The sequence below is a fragment of the Arachis ipaensis genome, chromosome B04 (assembly GCF_000816755.2).
Source record: "Arachis ipaensis cultivar K30076 chromosome B04, Araip1.1, whole genome shotgun sequence".
NCBI lineage: Eukaryota > Viridiplantae > Streptophyta > Magnoliopsida > Fabales > Fabaceae > Arachis > Arachis ipaensis.
Genome location: NC_029788.2, coordinates 126,132,348 through 126,149,460, shown reverse-complemented (window position 1 = coordinate 126,149,460; position 17,113 = coordinate 126,132,348). Strand labels below are relative to the sequence as shown.

The following is a 17,113-nucleotide window of genomic DNA, read 5'->3' as shown; positions in this document are numbered from 1 at the left end:
ATTGCACCCTGGGTGCGCTCCTTCCCCCGGACCCTGCGTTATCACAGGATGCATGTGCACCAGGGTGCTCTTTTTTTTTTTAAATGTGTAAAGAGTTTGCGGAGAAAAAGCTAAATCCATTCCTCTCTTAATAAGAAGTTTTTTCCGTGTCTATATTATTACAGGCAAGAAGCTGCTGGTGCCCTTTGGAATTTGTCATTTGATGATAGAAACAGGGAAGCCATCGCAGCAGCTGGTGGAGTTCAGGCTTTGGTATGTGTTGTTCCTTGTTTAGCTTAATATTTTCTGTTAAGATTGTGGGACTAGATTGGAGAGGAGGAAAAGAGAGAATAATGACTATAAATATATTGATATGTTTATAATCTGATGTTTTCCAATATACAATATCCTAATCCCTATTTATAGCAGTACCACTCTTAATCCATATGGTAGAGATATTATATGATATCTTCTTTATTCCAACACTCCCCCTGAAGCTAAAGCTTACTAAGCTTTAAAGCTTGTTACAATTAAACCCTTAATAATACAAACTAATCTCCATTGAAGATTAGCGAGGAACTTAAGGTGTGTCTGAATATTAATCGAGGAAGCTAGAACGGTTGTCAGCCTGAACAAGCCTTTGGAGAATTGCATTACTAGGAAGGAGAAAAGACATGCAACTATCAATGGAGTTTCCAAATATCAATGATGGCTGTAATGACAGAATTAATCTAGCAATCTGAGATTCCAGATTGAGACGCATCAACTCAGAGGGGTGGCCACATCATGTTGGGTTATTTGCTGGGTTTAAATCTTGGATTGAATAGGCAATCTATAGAAGGCTTTAGACACCTCTGCAGCTATAGAGAATGCTCTTGTTGTCAAGTGTATATCTCTAATTTTTAATAGAAAATGAAATTTTGTTAAAATAGTGAAGAATGTATAGAAGAGGATGAGACACCCTCTCATAATGCACAAATACATAATATATAGCTCAAACCTAACCGACATGAGTCATGACCATGTATTAACTAATAATGCATACCAATCCCTTGAATAGACCATGTTCTGAGGCCAAAAAGGTAGTCCTATTTTAAATGAAATCAATAGTTGAGAAGGAATCATTGAAAATCCCAAAATTCCTTTTCAACCAAATACACCAAAGAGCGACACAAATTTATTTTATTACTGCCTTTCGCTGCTAATAGCTTTAATTGCAATGTAATTTAATACAGTATACTCTTGAGATCTATGTGTAATGTGTAACTCCACCTTAGAACTTAGGCCAGAGGGAGGGTTGTCCAAGACTGAAGACACTTGTGGATCACAAAACCTGTAGGATTGGATATTTGTGAATGGCCTAATTTTGATTGTAGGATAGAATGATAGACTTATACCCACCTAATTTCACCCACAAAGCTAGCTCAAAGGTGTAGGGCTGCTCAAATGATTATAAATGCCATTTTGGTATACACTTACATAATGTCAGACTTACTAAGTAAATTGCAGGATCTTATCACATTTTCATGTTATAGATGATAATTCAAAGCATTTTGATGGTCTCGGAACATACGGAAATACTGAAATTAATAGAATAATTAAGCATCAATCTGTTTTTTGTTTTCTTGTTTCAAGTACTTAGGTAGAAGGCAACACGGAATGCCTTATAGTGGTAGTTATTAATATGCATTGTAAGATAGAGTTTTCCTGTTGCAACAAAATGAAATTTGAAATTTATTTTGAGGAAGACTACGCATGGGACATCGATACATTGCTTATGTATGCTTCAACTGAAGTGTCATGATTTACCTACAAATATATATTGAACTTTTTAGGCAAAGCTAACAGAACCAAATTACTGTATTGTTGCTGGGACACTGCGATTTGACCTACTTATCAAACAATAGAGAAATTTTCTTTTTTCAGATAAAGTTCTGAAACCTGCTGAATGCTTCAAAGAAAGAAGATTCAATGCCCTTTTTTTGTTACCCCGAAGTTGAAAAAATAACTATTTCAACATTGTTTCTTTTTAAATTTTACTCATTGTTGCTTAATCACTGGGGTCTGGAATTCTATTTCCATTTTTAATGAGAACATGGGCTTCCACGTAGGTTAGTATTGTATTTCTTTTCAAATAGTAATCTTTTAATGGTATTACCTTTTGTTTCCCCACAATTTACCAAATCATTTGAAAAGGTGGTTTCCATCATCCATAATTGATGAAAATTTATGTCAAGAAATTTTATTGGATGAAGATTGTCTTTTGTGACTCAAATTTTGAATTTATCTGAATTAATTATGATACTTTATATAATATCAGTGAATTTTCAATTGATTTTGACAACTTAATGGAAAATTGAAGCTAATCGAATATTTGGGGACGTTGTGAGTATGCATTGTTTATTAATATTTGTCTAGATTGTTGATCAAGTTTGTCAACCAGTTTTCAAGTTAATTATCGGTGGCTTTTGAGATGAATAAAATCATGTTTTTGAAAATAAAAAATGAAAATTTATGGGTCCCTTTTGACTTATTTTTGCCATATCATTACTTTTTCGGTGGCTAAAATGTTGTGTTGTTTTGAAATATTTGGTTGGAGTGCAATTCATGCAACCTTCGATGATAAATTTTCGGACATGCAAGTTTTTTTTCGGACATGCAAGTTTTATGTGATATGATTTGACATTTGGCATCTATTTGTAGAGCTCACCTTTTCACTCATGATCTTTTTAGAGGACTTTCCTCAGACATGTTGAGGGATTAGAAAGTTTCACTTCTTTTGATCGTATTTTTTCACTTGTATAGAGGATTTCTTATCTGCTGTTTCCTTGTATTACTCTCCTCTCTGTTGCAGTGATACTCTTCTTCTATCCCTAAAAAAATAAAAGTTCTAATATTTTGATGCTTCAACGTTGTGGTTTATGTAGGTTGCTCTTGCGCAATCTTGTTCTAATGCCTCTCCTGGACTTCAAGAAAGGGCTGCTGGTGCTCTCTGGGGATTATCAGTCTCCGAGGCCAATAGGTAATGAAAGAGTTCTATTTATAATTTTATCCTGATAGTATTGATATCTTGAATCTTGATTCTTAAGACATTCTTTAAGAAAGTTATAACCTATTTTTATCCTTCATGCTCTGTTGTTCCAGAGAAATTTTTTGTGGTCCTTTCTAAATTATTCTCCATTATCCCTCAGTTTCTTTTTTTTTTTTTTAATAGAAAATATTGAGGGTATTGGAATCATCTACCTGCTTTCGTAAGCTCGAATTTATAATCCTGTCTCATTCATAGTTGAAATCAAAATCCTCACAATGAGATACATAATAAATTCATGCATCTTGGAATATGATGTTTGCCACTTTTAATATACTTTGTTGACTTATTGCCTTATATTTCATAACTATCTGATTCTAAATCTACCATGCAAGCTTTATTACATTTGTTTCACTCTTAAAAACTGTAACTGTTACATCTTTCTTTGTCCTCCATCACTGATTTTGAATAACATCTACGGGATTGGAACAAATTGAAATTCATTTAGATGTAGCATCTATAAAAGTGCTCATGTGGTTATTCCATTGTTTCATTATCTCCACGCTACATTATGCTTACCTTAATTACTGGTCGTCTTTGCTTTTAGCATTGCCATTGGACGTGAAGGTGGTGTTGCACCTTTGATTGCTCTTGCAAGGTCTGAAGCAGAGGTAATTTATTTCCTTGATTATCAATGTCAAACATTTTATATGCTTTTACGACTTTTTTTTTATATATGTAAAATCATGATCAAATCCATGCCACTTCTGCTTTCAGGATGTTCATGAAACTGCCGCAGGAGCACTGTGGAATCTTGCTTTCAACCCTGGTAATGCTTTACGAATAGTAGAGGAAGGAGGAGTTTCTGCACTTGTGGATCTGTGTTCTTCATCAGTTTCGAAGATGGCACGGTTCATGGCTGCCTTGGCATTGGCTTACATGTTCGATGGAAGGTAATTTGATTATTCCCCCTTTCCCGTCTCCTTTGTTTGATAGGAGTGGAATGCTCCCATTCTTTCCTTTCCATGTGAATGTCGTTTTCTGTTCACGTTTCAAGTGGTTGATTGCAGAAATATATTGTTTATTTGACTAGTCAAACGAGATACAGAATCAATGTTGGAATATTGGTATTTGTTGTCTATCTATTTGTTTATGTTAATTGAATTTTGCCCATGTTAACAAAGTGTTCATCCAATTATGGAGGAAATGCCAGTATATGAATAATCAGGTCAGTAGATGATTGTTTAGTACTCTTCCATCAATCGGTATCTACATCTAGTTGTAGTTTCGTTTTAAGTTACAATTACAAAGATGCCGAACTAATATGTTACCGGTAGCCATGGCTTTTCTCCTCCTACCTTTGTTAGTTGAACAAATATGTGAAGTGAATGTAACGTATTCTTTACTGTTACAACCAATTATTTAACCTATTAACTTGGATACAAGAAACCCCTTTGTGTATCTTATCTGAGATGATGGTGCATTTTGCAGAATGGATGAGTTTGCTTTAGTAGGCACGGGTTCGGAAGGTATTTCTAAGAGCGTGAGCTTGGATGGGGCAAGAAGGATGGCCTTAAAAAACATTGAAACCTTTGTCCTTATGTTTTCGGATCCACAAGCATTCACAGCTGCTGCAGCATCATCGGCTCCCGCAGCATTATCCCAGGTTACTGAAGGCGCTCGAATACAGGAAGCAGGACATCTGAGATGCAGGTTTTTCTCTCTTTCCTACCAGCATTCTCTTTTCAAGGATAAATTACAATAACATCCCTTGAGAGTAGGTCATATTACATAGACACCCTTCTATTTGTAAAATCTTCCCTAAAATTTATGTGAACTAAAATTGATAGCATTTATATCTTGAAAAACATGACATCTTGACATATCAAGGGTTTGTTTTGTAGTATTGACAAACCTTGGGAGGTTAGTGTAATTTACCCTTTTATAATGCAAAACTGCATGCAAATTTAACTTCTTTCATGCTTGGGATATCTAACTTATTAATTTTTATTTTTATTTTTTGGTTATTTAGTGGTGCTGAAATCGGAAGATTTGTCACCATGCTGCGGAATCCATCATCTATACTCAAGACTTGTGCAGCATTTGCTCTTCTCCAGGTAACTGAAACACCCTCATAAGTCCCATACTCAGCGCAAATCGACAGTCAACACTTTGATATTATCTGTATTTCAAGTTATTTTGATTTCTGATTTTTGACGAAATTGTACTTTTTTTCGATTGCAGTTTACAATTCCTGGGGGAAGACACGCCATTCACCATGCCAGCCTCATGCAGAATGCAGGAGCAGCAAGAGTTCTTCGTGGCGCGGCTGCTGCTGCCACAGCTCCACTCGAAGCGAAAATCTTTGCCAGAATAGTTCTTCGCAACCTTGAGTATCACCAAATTGAGCATACAGCGTAGATCAAATTCATCTATTCTGTTACAAAATCCTCCTCAAAGTAAAATTGGACTTCTCTGGTGTTTCTCACATGTATACGAACTGCTCAACAATGCCATGAGAACACTGCTAGCTGGCTGAATCTGAATTTGATGTAAGTGAAGCAAAAAAAAGACCTAAATTGCAGGTTCATCTATCTTTTAAGTCCCTTGGAACTGCTTAGTCAAAAACAGTTCTTTATTTGAGATGTATTTCTTCCCCTTTTGTATCAATCTTTTTTACACCATGGTTGCATGACTGCATCAGATAGGAAAAATGATATAAATTTTAGCGGTTATGTTTTTTCCTTTTTTTTTCCTGGGCCCTTTTGTATTATTATTATCCTGACATGTTCTGTATAATTATAAATTTAGAACTTTTTTGAAGTATTTTATGAAAGGTTAGGTTCAATTTATTTTAATGGAATGCATTAATGATATCACCTTTTGGGTTTGGCACCTTCAATCTAGTTTCTCCATCTCAAAATGCATATTGTTTTCAATAAATTGATGCATTGAAAATTCCATGTATTTGGAAATTATTCAAATGGTTTGAATAATTTTGCCCAACCTCTTCTTGAATAACATTTAGTGGTTTGTCTTAAGTTATAACAACTTGATATTGTTTCACCTTTAGAAAAAATCATAATCAGTTTGGAATATGTGCATTAAAAACATAAATAAATTTCATTTTTTGTCTGGTGTTATGTTTTGCATTGATATAGAGATTGTGTCAAATCTTAGACTCTTAAAGATTACTATTAGGACTTGATGCAATACACTTGTAAGATATTAAAATTGATTTGAATTCATGGTTAAAATATTCAGGTATTAAATAATGAAATTAATATTTGATTCGATAATTAATGAACTAGTATTTGTTGCCCCTAAAGGTGGTTATGAAGGATAATAATGGAGATTGAATGAAGAATTTTTTTCTGGCACTGTAATGAAGAACTTTTATTTGATGCTGTCGGCTCCTCTCAATTGTTTAAAGTTGAACAACAATAATAACAGTATTTTAATTGGTGCTATATATAAGAACGAAATAAGATCATTGTGTTTTCATTATAAATTGTTTATAAAGAGTAATGATAGAGTGTGAAAATATTATACAGTGTTAAAGTGTTCAAGGCAGGAGCTTCATGGCAAAGGCTTTACATAATGGCAACCAGGGTGAAAAATAGCAAATGATCATTCCAGACTTTGCCTCTTTTATTGTTGGTGATGACTCCTTATGTTATCTTTCTTCAGCAGTTTTTCTGAAATTACAACACAACACAACACAATAGTTGAAAAAGAGATATCTGAGAGGAGTTCAACTAAGAAATCAATTTTTTTTAGCCAACATAAGTCAATTTTTTAAATTCTAAATCCTCTTAAAAATGAGTATTACAAAAATAATTTTATAATAAAAAAATTGACTATTTTAACTACTTAAAGTTGATTTTCTTTTTTTTTTTTATCTCAAAACTAAACAGTATGATCATCATGCTATTGTTGTGACTATTTATTCTAAATATGACAGTTATTATTAACTTGTATTATGTAATTTTGGGAAAAGATAAAGTGATGTGATGAAAACAAAATATAGAAGTTAAAACTTAAAACCACATTGTGTTCGAATTTATTAACAAGAGAAAATGCTTTCTAAAACTAAACATGATTCATTTTATTTTCCCATATTCACTATGAGCTCTTAATCAAATGGTTGAAAGAGTAGTTAGTGACTAACCTTGGGAAATTACACTTTAACATTTGAAATATACTTGAGCATCATATCAACAATTTCTGAAGAGACCTTTGAAGCTGATCTTTTTATATTTCTTATCTTTGCATCTGTCTCTTCCTCAAGCTTTCTTACATTGGATCCAGAGCTCCCAGTTGTCTAAATACAAGTAAAGAAATTCTGTTATGTAATCACAAATGCAACACTTTTTACTTTTATTTTTTAAATTAAAAAATATTTTCAAATATTAAAAAAATATTTTAATTTCCAAAATTGTATAGCCATCCTAGTTAGCATAATGATAGTTATCATAACATATCATAACATATCTCTAAAATTGCTATGTCCACGTAAGAAATCAGTCGCTATATATTTCTATATAAATATATATATTATTTAGCTCATCTTAATATGTATTTTATATTCTAATATTATTCTATACGAATGATTAATTTTTTGTACAATGATTGTAAAATGAAACATATCACTGTAATCTTGGTATTGTGGTAATATCTTCAAAATATCATAATGGTAATTAAGACCACAATAGTCATATTTTGAGTACCTCTGAGATTGACTTTTGGTATTCTTCTTCCATTTGAGCTCTATATTGTGCTGCCTCCCTCTCAGCCTCTTCTTTTGCCTGCTTCAATCTTTTATTCCTCACTAAGAAGTTAAAAACAACATTCATTCATTTCATATTGTTAAAAATTATAATAAGATATAAAAAATGCCCTTTTTACTTTTTATTATTTATTTTTTTTATCTTACAGTTTCTTGCATTGGAAACAATATGTTGTGCTTCTTGTTCAGCAGTTAGCAGCATCTGAATGCCGCCTTGTCCTTTATAGGGTTCCATGATAACTGCATCTCAACAAAATCAATATTTCAATTAAAAGAATCTATGAAACTTGGTTATGTTGTGAGCTTTCTACATTGAATTTTCTTTAGCATTTAACATTTATCAAGTAAGAACATAGTTTAGCATAAAAAGAAAAACTGTGAACATAATTGAAGAAACAAAGTAATCAATTATTTTCTTACCTAAGTGATGGAAAATATATGTTCCAGAATCACCTAAATGGAGAAATATTTTTCCTGATTCAAGTGTAGTGGGAGGAAGAACTTTGATGCCATGTGATAGAGATTAATGTATTTTCTCATAACTCTCCGAAAGTAATGCTGGGAATAGTTTTGTTATATACCAAGTCAACATAAGAAGTTTCTAATTTTGGATAGTAACATATAATTTACTTTATAACAAAAATCAAATATTAAACTAAACCTTTATTACAACAAAGTATAAAAAGATACATCTTTTGCTTACCAAAAATCCAACCATACCAATATTTTGGCTTAAAACTAGGAGTGCGTTTGGTTTGCGTTTTAAAATAAACATACTAAAAATAAAAACATAAAATAAAAACGCAAAACTAAACACATTCTAAGATTTTTATAATCTTCTTTTAATTTTTATGAAGATTTGATGACATTTAATGCATTGACAAAGTAACTACAAACTCCAAATTTTATCTTTTGCACATCTATCTATTTATCTATCTATTTATAATATATAAAAGCTGATACCAACTCTTTTCACAATGAGTTTAAGCAGTCTTTTCTTTGTTAATGATGCCACAACAGCAATTCTAATGACTTGGCAAAAATGAAAATCAACTAATCACTATTTAGTATTAGTAAAATGTTTTAAAAAAATTAAAACAAAAAACTCTTATCTATTATTATTTAATTGAAACATTAAAACATCAAGTACTAATTAAATGCAATAAACATACATTAAAAGTGTCAATAATAATAATTATAAAAAATTTCAGTTACAAATATTCAAATTCTACAACTTATACATATTAAGACTCTTACTACTCTTCATTTTTTAATCTCTCATACTAATTGTCAAAATTTTCTTAAATTTAATATAATATTTTTATATATTTTTCATTCTCATTCATTTATTTTTTTTAATAATTTACAAACAAAAAAACTACAAGAAAAGACAAAGTGTAGCCATTAATGCAAATCGAAAAATGAAAAAAATGAAAATGCAGTTTTATATAATTCTAATATAAATAACCTATGTCTTTTTTAAAAATAAATAAATTCAAAATCTATTTATAATATGTTCTCTAAAATATTTTTAATATAACATTTATTAAAATATACTATATAGTATAAATAATCTACCTCTCCGTGTATTGTGCGGGTCTCACTCTAGTTTTATTTGTAGTAGTTAGTATTTAATTAATTATATTAAATGATACTTTAGTTTCCATTCTATGATATATTGAAGGTTTCAAAGTATAAAAGTTTACAAATTAAAGCACAAATAATTCATAGTTATGAAGTTGTTACAAGTCTGGGTTTTAAAATTAGGGAATGCTGGCCTAAAATCTATTTCACTTGAATTTATATTAGAAAAATATGTTTAGTTAGATTTAAAATTAGAATTATTTCTCTTTATAATTTATAAACGGTAATAAAGTAATTTTGCATTCTTATAAAAAAATATAACGTGTTAGTAATCTTAATGCATGCTTCTGAAAGATTTTTGTACTTTTAGTTAAATATCATTCTATTGTTTTTTATTTCATTATAATTTCAGACTCGTGTGTATTGTTTTTCCATTAAACTATAGGTAAATAAACTATTTAAATTGGATTAATGACAAATGGCTATGTTAAGCTGCAAAAGAGTCTAAGTAAATTCGTGGAGCTGACCTAGACTTGACTCGCGAGTTAATTCGTAGACTTGTATGGGTTCACCTGTTATATATATATACTCAATTCTAACTCTTCAAAATTAATAATATCAATCTTAAAGCACATAATAAATTAAAATAATAGCATACATTATAACAAATACTTTAAAATACACATTCAAATCCTCTATAATTATTCTTATACAAATACAACATAGAACACACAAAATTAAAAATTCTAAATCTGTAATACTAAATCTTTAATTGAACATTGAACAATATCAAATAATCAAATTAACTCTAATAAAAATAATTAATTACTAATCAGCCATGAATGGATGAACCATCTGGCCATCTAATATAAACGATAAGCAATAGGCTAAAATTAGAAGCAATAAAATTAAAAAAGCAAAAAAAAAAAAAAAACTAAATCAAGAAGCAAAGGATCAAAGAAAGGGCAAAAGACATACAAAAAATAGAGGATACAGAAGAAAAGAAGGGGCAAAGTTCCAGCAATAGCAAATCGAAGACAAGGGTACAGCAGGCAGCGGTGGTGAGGGTGCAGCAGCAGCACGAAACGATGGCGGCGACAAATAGTCATGGATTTCACAACGATGCAAACCAGAGCAGCGATAAGACTGTAGGAGAAGTAGTCGAAATCGTGAACGGTGATAGCACGATGGAGTTGCGGATAGTGGAGATGTGAAGAAATGCAAAGCAGAGGGCAACACAGGAAAAATTCACAAAGACAATGGCGCAAATCAGAGTAGAGATAGCAGACGCAGCCACGCAGATGAACAACGGCAGCTCGACGAGGAACGGCGACTGCGGCAGAACATGGAGAAAGTGAGACTTGAGAGAAACGACGCAGATGAGTGAGTTGTGAGTAAGTTTTCTTTCATTATTTGGGAGTGTTATCGTAACCCTAATAAAAAAAGTGTTTTTTTAGTTTCAAAATGACACTTTTTTGAGTAAAAATGAAAAAAAAAAAACACAAATTCGCTAACTCGGTCTAGACTCACGAGTTTGTCCGAATTTGACTAAGTCTAGCCGAATTTACTCAGGATAGAGTCTATGCCCGAGTCAACTCGATTCCATATCTAAACTCGTAAATTCGTAGTTTGCGAATTACCTCGAGAGTTTGACAACAATGAAAAGGTTTTGAAAATACGATGCAAGTTTTTTTTTCCATCGTTTTATGACCATACGCATATATATAAAATCCTTGATTTATCACTTATATATAAAGCAAATCAATTAATCAAGCACATATATTAGTGTTCATAAATACATATTTTAATATGATACTTGATAGTATTTTCGTGTCATTATATTTTTTCTCATTTGAATATAAGTTTTTACGTACAAATTGCCAAAATAATTTATCAATCTTGATATTAGATAAAAAAAAAATGAAATAAAACTCATGAATTCTTCTATATTTATTAAATGCGGGCAGGACTTAATCGAATTAATCTTTTAATCAAAGTTCATACGCCATTTAAATACTGAACATTGGCATAGTGGGAAAGTTGGTTGCCATAAAATATATTAAGAAAAAAGGGCGGGGGGGAGATATACCAGTTTGAACTCTGAATACTAAAATAATGATAAAACTGAAATAAATAATAAAACAAATAAGAGATAACAGTGTAAATTACTTCATTATACAACAAAGAAATATTCACTTGAGATCAAATTTGCATTCAAGGCCAGAAAAATAGAGTTCTGGAATAATAATCAATACTGACAATACAATAGGAAAAATTACAAAATATCATGTAATAAGGATAGAAATATAGTATTGTTTTGCACTGCAATCCACTGATTAATAGCTATTTCATTTTTTTACTTACCCCTTTTTGTTTTCTGTTAATTCAAGAATAATTTCAAGTCTTGATTCAGCCCAACCATCTTCAATAGAGAAATCCGGATGGAAGAAATCCAAACATGAAATAAAGATTCTTCAATTTTTGGCCTTGAAACTGTTGATTTATGGTCTTCCAAATATGGCACTATGTAAGTTTTCATGTCATTGCTTGAGATTCCAAGATGATCCCCTGACACACTAATGAATTTAACTTTCCCAGCTTCATCTAGAGTTCTTAAGCCAATCCAGTCTTCAATATAGAGCTTAGTCTGTATAAAGAAAATCACATGTCTGAATATGAAAACTGATATCACCAATATTTGTGAAATGATAAAATTGGGTTGGTAGCATGCATCAAAAAGGAAGTGAAGTGGTGAAAATTATACCATGATAAATAGATAACAATTTTATGCAATCAAATAACCATGTCATTAGAAACCCTTTTTGATAGAAAAAGAAATTTTATCAGGATAGAGAAGACAAAACAGGATGAGACACCCTTCACAGATACCGACAACAAAAAATGGTGCAAAGACCAAGCAGATTAACCAATATAATATAACATGCCATCCCTTTGAATGTTGGCAATTCCCTTAAACAAAACCATTTCATTAGAAACTACTTATGTAAAATATAAACAACATTGCTGCATCATCTTTTTTTCTCAAATGCCTCTGATAATTCTAATGGGAAAAAAGCTTTATTGAATGCATTAAAAACTTAAAATTTCTAGTTTTTCAATAAAGTTTCTACCTTAGTAGCAAAATCCTATACTATCCATACAATTCAACTGAACTTGCAGGCAGATTTAAATGTTTCCTTATATTACATACTACTAAGGTTCATCCTTTTAGGTGGGGTCAGCCATCAAATTGTTCCCAAGTTCTAAACCCTAAACCTTTCTTAAGATACACATGCAAAATGCCTATATCCAAGAAGCTGTTTCTTCAACATTTTAATTACTTTGTTTTACATGTTAAAACACACGAAGTACATTTCCCCATCAATGTGATCTCCATACTAATGCTGCATATGTACCAGAACATTCACAGTGGTGGAAGCAGAGATTTACACATAAAGCCATCGAAGGAAGTAAAGCATCTACAAATTTGGCTATGGAACACTTGCAATAACAATCTACAGATATGGAATGCTTAAATTACCTGCTGTGGTGCCAAAACAGGATGAAATGCCCCATCTGGATAGTAACCAAACCAGGCTGTTTCTTTTGGTATTAAAATTGTATCCTGCTCAAACTGGTTTCCATTCAGATAAGACAGCAAAACTGATCAGTCAAATTGACACAGTTGCAAATTGGATAACCCCTATGTTAATGATAGCTCAGAGGAAGAATACATAGTTTGGATAACACACCATGATGAGTACTAAATTTTGTAAGCTAGCAAATCGTTGCTTGTATGTGGAATTCCTTTCAGTACTTATTTCATTATTAAGCTTTGGAAGAAAATTGCAGCCTTCAATATAGTCAGAAATATCCTGATAAAAGAAACAAGAACAGAATATGTTTTCAATCATTCTATTTGTAAGTCATTGACCATTGAAGTGTACCAAATTAAACATGATGTGTCAGAAAGGAAACATATTAGATGATACTATGGTAAAATGAATGCAATCAACACAATTCAGGATAAGACTGCATAATATATAACGTGATGCAGTGCAAAGAATTGTATCCGAAGATCTGCAGCATATAAATGGTTGTAATACTTTAAGATTGAAAAAGCAGAAAAATAACATGCAAAAAGAAGCATTTAAGAAAAAGGAGATGTTAATACTCACTGTTGGTATTTTAACATAGCCACTTGGAGCAAGATGTTGCTACATCGACTCATCAGATAAACAAACAAGAGAAGTAAGCTATTTGTTTTCAGGAACCAATTTCAGAAGGGAACTATTTTGATTTTTGAAGCAGAAGTGGTAGTTAGATAACCAAACTTTTCATCTCCAAAAAGTAACAAGAATGAAAAGTAATCTTCAAAACCTGCACAAATTAAACACACACACACACACCATAATGTTAGCCCAACACTGTCATTTACAAGATTAAGATAATTGAGCTTAATTGTTTGAAAGCCTTTTTCTCAATAGAACTCAAGTTCCAATTGTTAGACTAGAACTATTCACAGCATTAGGCCAAACTTCCTCCGCAAGTTGGTAGAGCTGCATGCATGGAAGCATGCATAATCCTTGAGTGTGCATATCTAGACTTGCAATTTCTTGATTTGTTACAATATTGATGCCGTAAAAAAAATAATTTTGCAACTGTTTTTATGTGTCTAGTCAGTAAATTTGTTTATTACACTTTTTAATGAAAAAGCACATTACATTAGTGTCTTCATTTCTATATAGAAAGTAAATAATTTATGTAAAGTAGTGGAACAGGCTCTCTACAAAGTGTATGCACCCTTGAAAAAAGATAAATAAAGGAATAGCAAAGAATTTCTAAGCACAAGAACAAGCACATACTCCACACAATGGAACAGAAGCAGTGCCAGCATGTGGACCTCCAAGGGATACAAAGTTCTTTACCTGTATCACATGAAAAAAAGAGTGTATAATACATTGAAATGTTGATACAAATCGCCCATTGAAATGAATATCAAAATGTCTTCTTAAGTTAGTTCTTACAGGAGGTCCTCCCTCACAAAATTCAATAAGCCCTCTACCGATCAAGTTTCCCTGAGAACCAAAAGAACCAGTATGTATTCAATATAGGAAAACCACGGAAAAACACAAAGGAAGAAATATCAGGTTCAGAAGTATTTATGTAACAACTTCATGTCACACTAAGATTATTAGGTCAACATCAGGCAGTAGATTTAATTATGGGGACTAAGGTTTAGTTGCCACCAATGTTGTTGTTACCAATTCTAAGGCCGCATATATTGATGACTATGTCCATGACAATCTTGGCCAGCTAGCCCCATATTGCATGTAGAATTGGAAAACGAAAAAAAATATCCGGAACTAGAGCCCTGTGTGTGTGTGTGTGCGCGCGTGCGTGCGTGTGTGAATATTTATATTCTTGCAAGATTTAAATGTTACGCAAATACAATTAAAATATGGCATCTTCCAAGACATGGGTCTTTTCAAAGTTTTCACGACAAAACAACAAAGTTACAACATTGATATCAAAGTAAATATCAACACAAGAAACCATTGCATAGTCAATGGTAAGATGGTTTCATAGCACTAGTCATTCACCTGAGAAAGTCCAACAATGTTGTAACCCTGTCTAAGCTCTTTCATCTTCTTTACCTATAGACAAAAAAAATGTTTATTTGAAAACCAATCATGATAAAATTACTGAGACAGATAATTACCAAACAACTTCACCACCTTCTCACAGGCAACAGATGTCTGCAAGAAAAGAGAGAAAATATAAGGTCATTAAATTGCCAGATTACAAATGTTTGTAAAATGGAAGAATTCTATCAAGAGTCACCTGTTTTAATAGGGGCATGGTCCAAGAATCCCATGATCCATTTCCAATTTCTCTACAGATAGATGAAGTACATATAGCTAATTAAGAATCCATTACATCTCTAGTTTAATGTTTGTGTTTGAGCATGCAAAATATCCATTTCTTAGGTGGAAAAAAAAGTTGATAAACATCTGCAGAAACCTCTATCTCAATTATTTTTAGGCATACTGAAAAAGATTTTTCATAATGGCAGACCCGTGGGCCGTGGCACATAAGGACCATGATTACTTGGCCCTTAGAGAAGTACTTATGAGTTACGACCAAACAGAAAATATAATGCTTAAATATGACCATAATAAAGATCAAGAAATTTAGCATTAACATACAAGCAGTATCCTTGTGCTCCAGACCATTCACTTAGTTCTTTAACAAAGTTTCCGATTCCATGATTCTTGCATCTATCTCCAATGCCTGACACACAGTTCAAACACAACATCAATGTCTTACATGTGTAACAACACCAATTTAAATACTTATCCAATAGGTCCAAGCCCTAAACTGAAAAACGCCTTGTGCAACCAAGCACCTACATGCCATGACTGCAGGACAGTTGGTCCATGACAATTACCCAATGAAACCGTAGAGTTAAAAGATAAAAATCAGTCAACTCGCCAAGGAAACTGACCTAGTACTAAATCAACTATGTAACATCACACTTATTGGTTTATTTGTTCCTGCTATCCTTGGAAGCGTTATGATATGCATTGACTATGAAATTGTGTTAGGTATCAAGAGCCACCTAATATTGGGATTAGCTCTTGGAACTAGTCTAAATTGCTCATGAAATATAATCAATTATGGCAAAATGGCCACTTGTAAGGGAAATATGATGGTCTTATCACTATAATCACTAATCACAGTATGATCAAAATTACAGCCACAGTTTCACTTTTTTATGATCCTGCCAGAAGATAGGTAACACTGCAGCACTGACACCACATGATATCAAGTCCTATTGGGAATTTCCAATTCAGCAACTCATTTCAACACAGTAACCCCACCATTTTTGGATTGACAGACATGCTCCTTTAGTTACCGTGTTTCTTACCATTACTTTAATTAGAAAACCTCTCTTTCAATGCATAGTTTCTTATCTTTAATCAGAGGCTTTTCCTAGTAGCATGCCATCACATAGTGATAACACTTTTTACCTTTTCTTCCCAGATTCCTAATCTTCTAATAAGAACCCTACCTTAGTCAATTCTCATCAACTCATCATGGATTTCAACAAAAGCAACCATCATAAACCAAGATTTCTATTTTTTGTTTTAAAAAAGAAGCTAAGTTGACTAAAATCCATTGAAAACTAAGTAAACACAGAGAAAGAATAAAAAATAGTCAAACATCAAAGAAGCAATTGAGAAGCCTAACAAAATTCTCAGCAAAAGAAAGGAAGTCAACAGAAAAATTAATCGAAATTAGTGTAAAGCTGAGGACAAAGATGAAAAGATAAAATAATTGAGATGGAGAAGATTAAAAAGTGAAGTTGATGAAAGAAAAAGAACTTACCATGCAAGACGATGAATGGAAGGGAATGAGCTACAGTGAGATTGAATGCGATAAAGAAGAAGAGCACAGGAAGTACGCCTGGGTTGCCCATCATAATTAATTATAAAAATCAAACGACAAGAAGAACAAGAACAGCTAGCAAGTAGAATGATTATTAATATAAAGAGAAGAAGAAATGAGAGAAATCAGAAATGTGGGATTGGATTTGACGTTGATTATAAGCAGTAAGCAGCTCAGCTCGAAATATGTTCCTCTAACTCTTCCGCATTGGTGGGACCTCCCTTTTTCTTCCCCCGCTATTAACGACATTTTTAACTTTTATTATATTGCTTATTTATTAT

The 17,113-nt window shown here is 32.2% G+C and overlaps 3 protein-coding genes across 3 annotated transcripts in view; 1 reads left to right on the top strand and 2 right to left on the bottom strand.

Moving 5' to 3' along the window:
* The window catches only part of LOC107635273 (protein ARABIDILLO 1), a gene marked incomplete at its 5' end in the record, with an annotated part of 9,407 nt that extends 3,647 nt beyond the window's left edge, over window positions 1-5,760 (top strand). Inside the window, 7 exon segments of the mRNA XM_016338699.2 lie at window positions 165-252; window positions 2,907-3,001; window positions 3,615-3,678; window positions 3,785-3,960; window positions 4,499-4,720; window positions 5,040-5,124; window positions 5,252-5,760. Coding sequence (XP_016194185.1) covers window positions 165-252; window positions 2,907-3,001; window positions 3,615-3,678; window positions 3,785-3,960; window positions 4,499-4,720; window positions 5,040-5,124; window positions 5,252-5,428 — 907 coding nt within the window. The 3' untranslated portion in view covers window positions 5,429-5,760.
* On the bottom strand, window positions 7,188-8,031 carry LOC107637241 (V-type proton ATPase subunit G-like). Its single transcript, XM_016340675.1, has 3 exons — window positions 7,944-8,031; window positions 7,738-7,838; window positions 7,188-7,331 (listed from the first exon to the last, which is right to left on the bottom strand). Exons 1-3 carry the CDS (start codon window positions 8,029-8,031, stop codon window positions 7,188-7,190), a joined length of 333 nt encoding a protein of 110 aa, XP_016196161.1.
* On the bottom strand, window positions 11,557-17,046 carry LOC107637240 (palmitoyl-protein thioesterase 1). The gene is made up of 11 exons (XM_021121977.1): window positions 16,773-17,046; window positions 15,590-15,674; window positions 15,225-15,276; window positions 15,119-15,139; window positions 14,984-15,037; window positions 14,408-14,458; window positions 14,246-14,308; window positions 13,559-13,597; window positions 13,133-13,255; window positions 12,922-13,014; window positions 11,557-12,027 (listed from the first exon to the last, which is right to left on the bottom strand). Exons 1-11 carry the CDS (start codon window positions 16,864-16,866, stop codon window positions 11,761-11,763), a joined length of 942 nt encoding a protein of 313 aa, XP_020977636.1. The 5' UTR covers window positions 16,867-17,046; the 3' UTR covers window positions 11,557-11,760.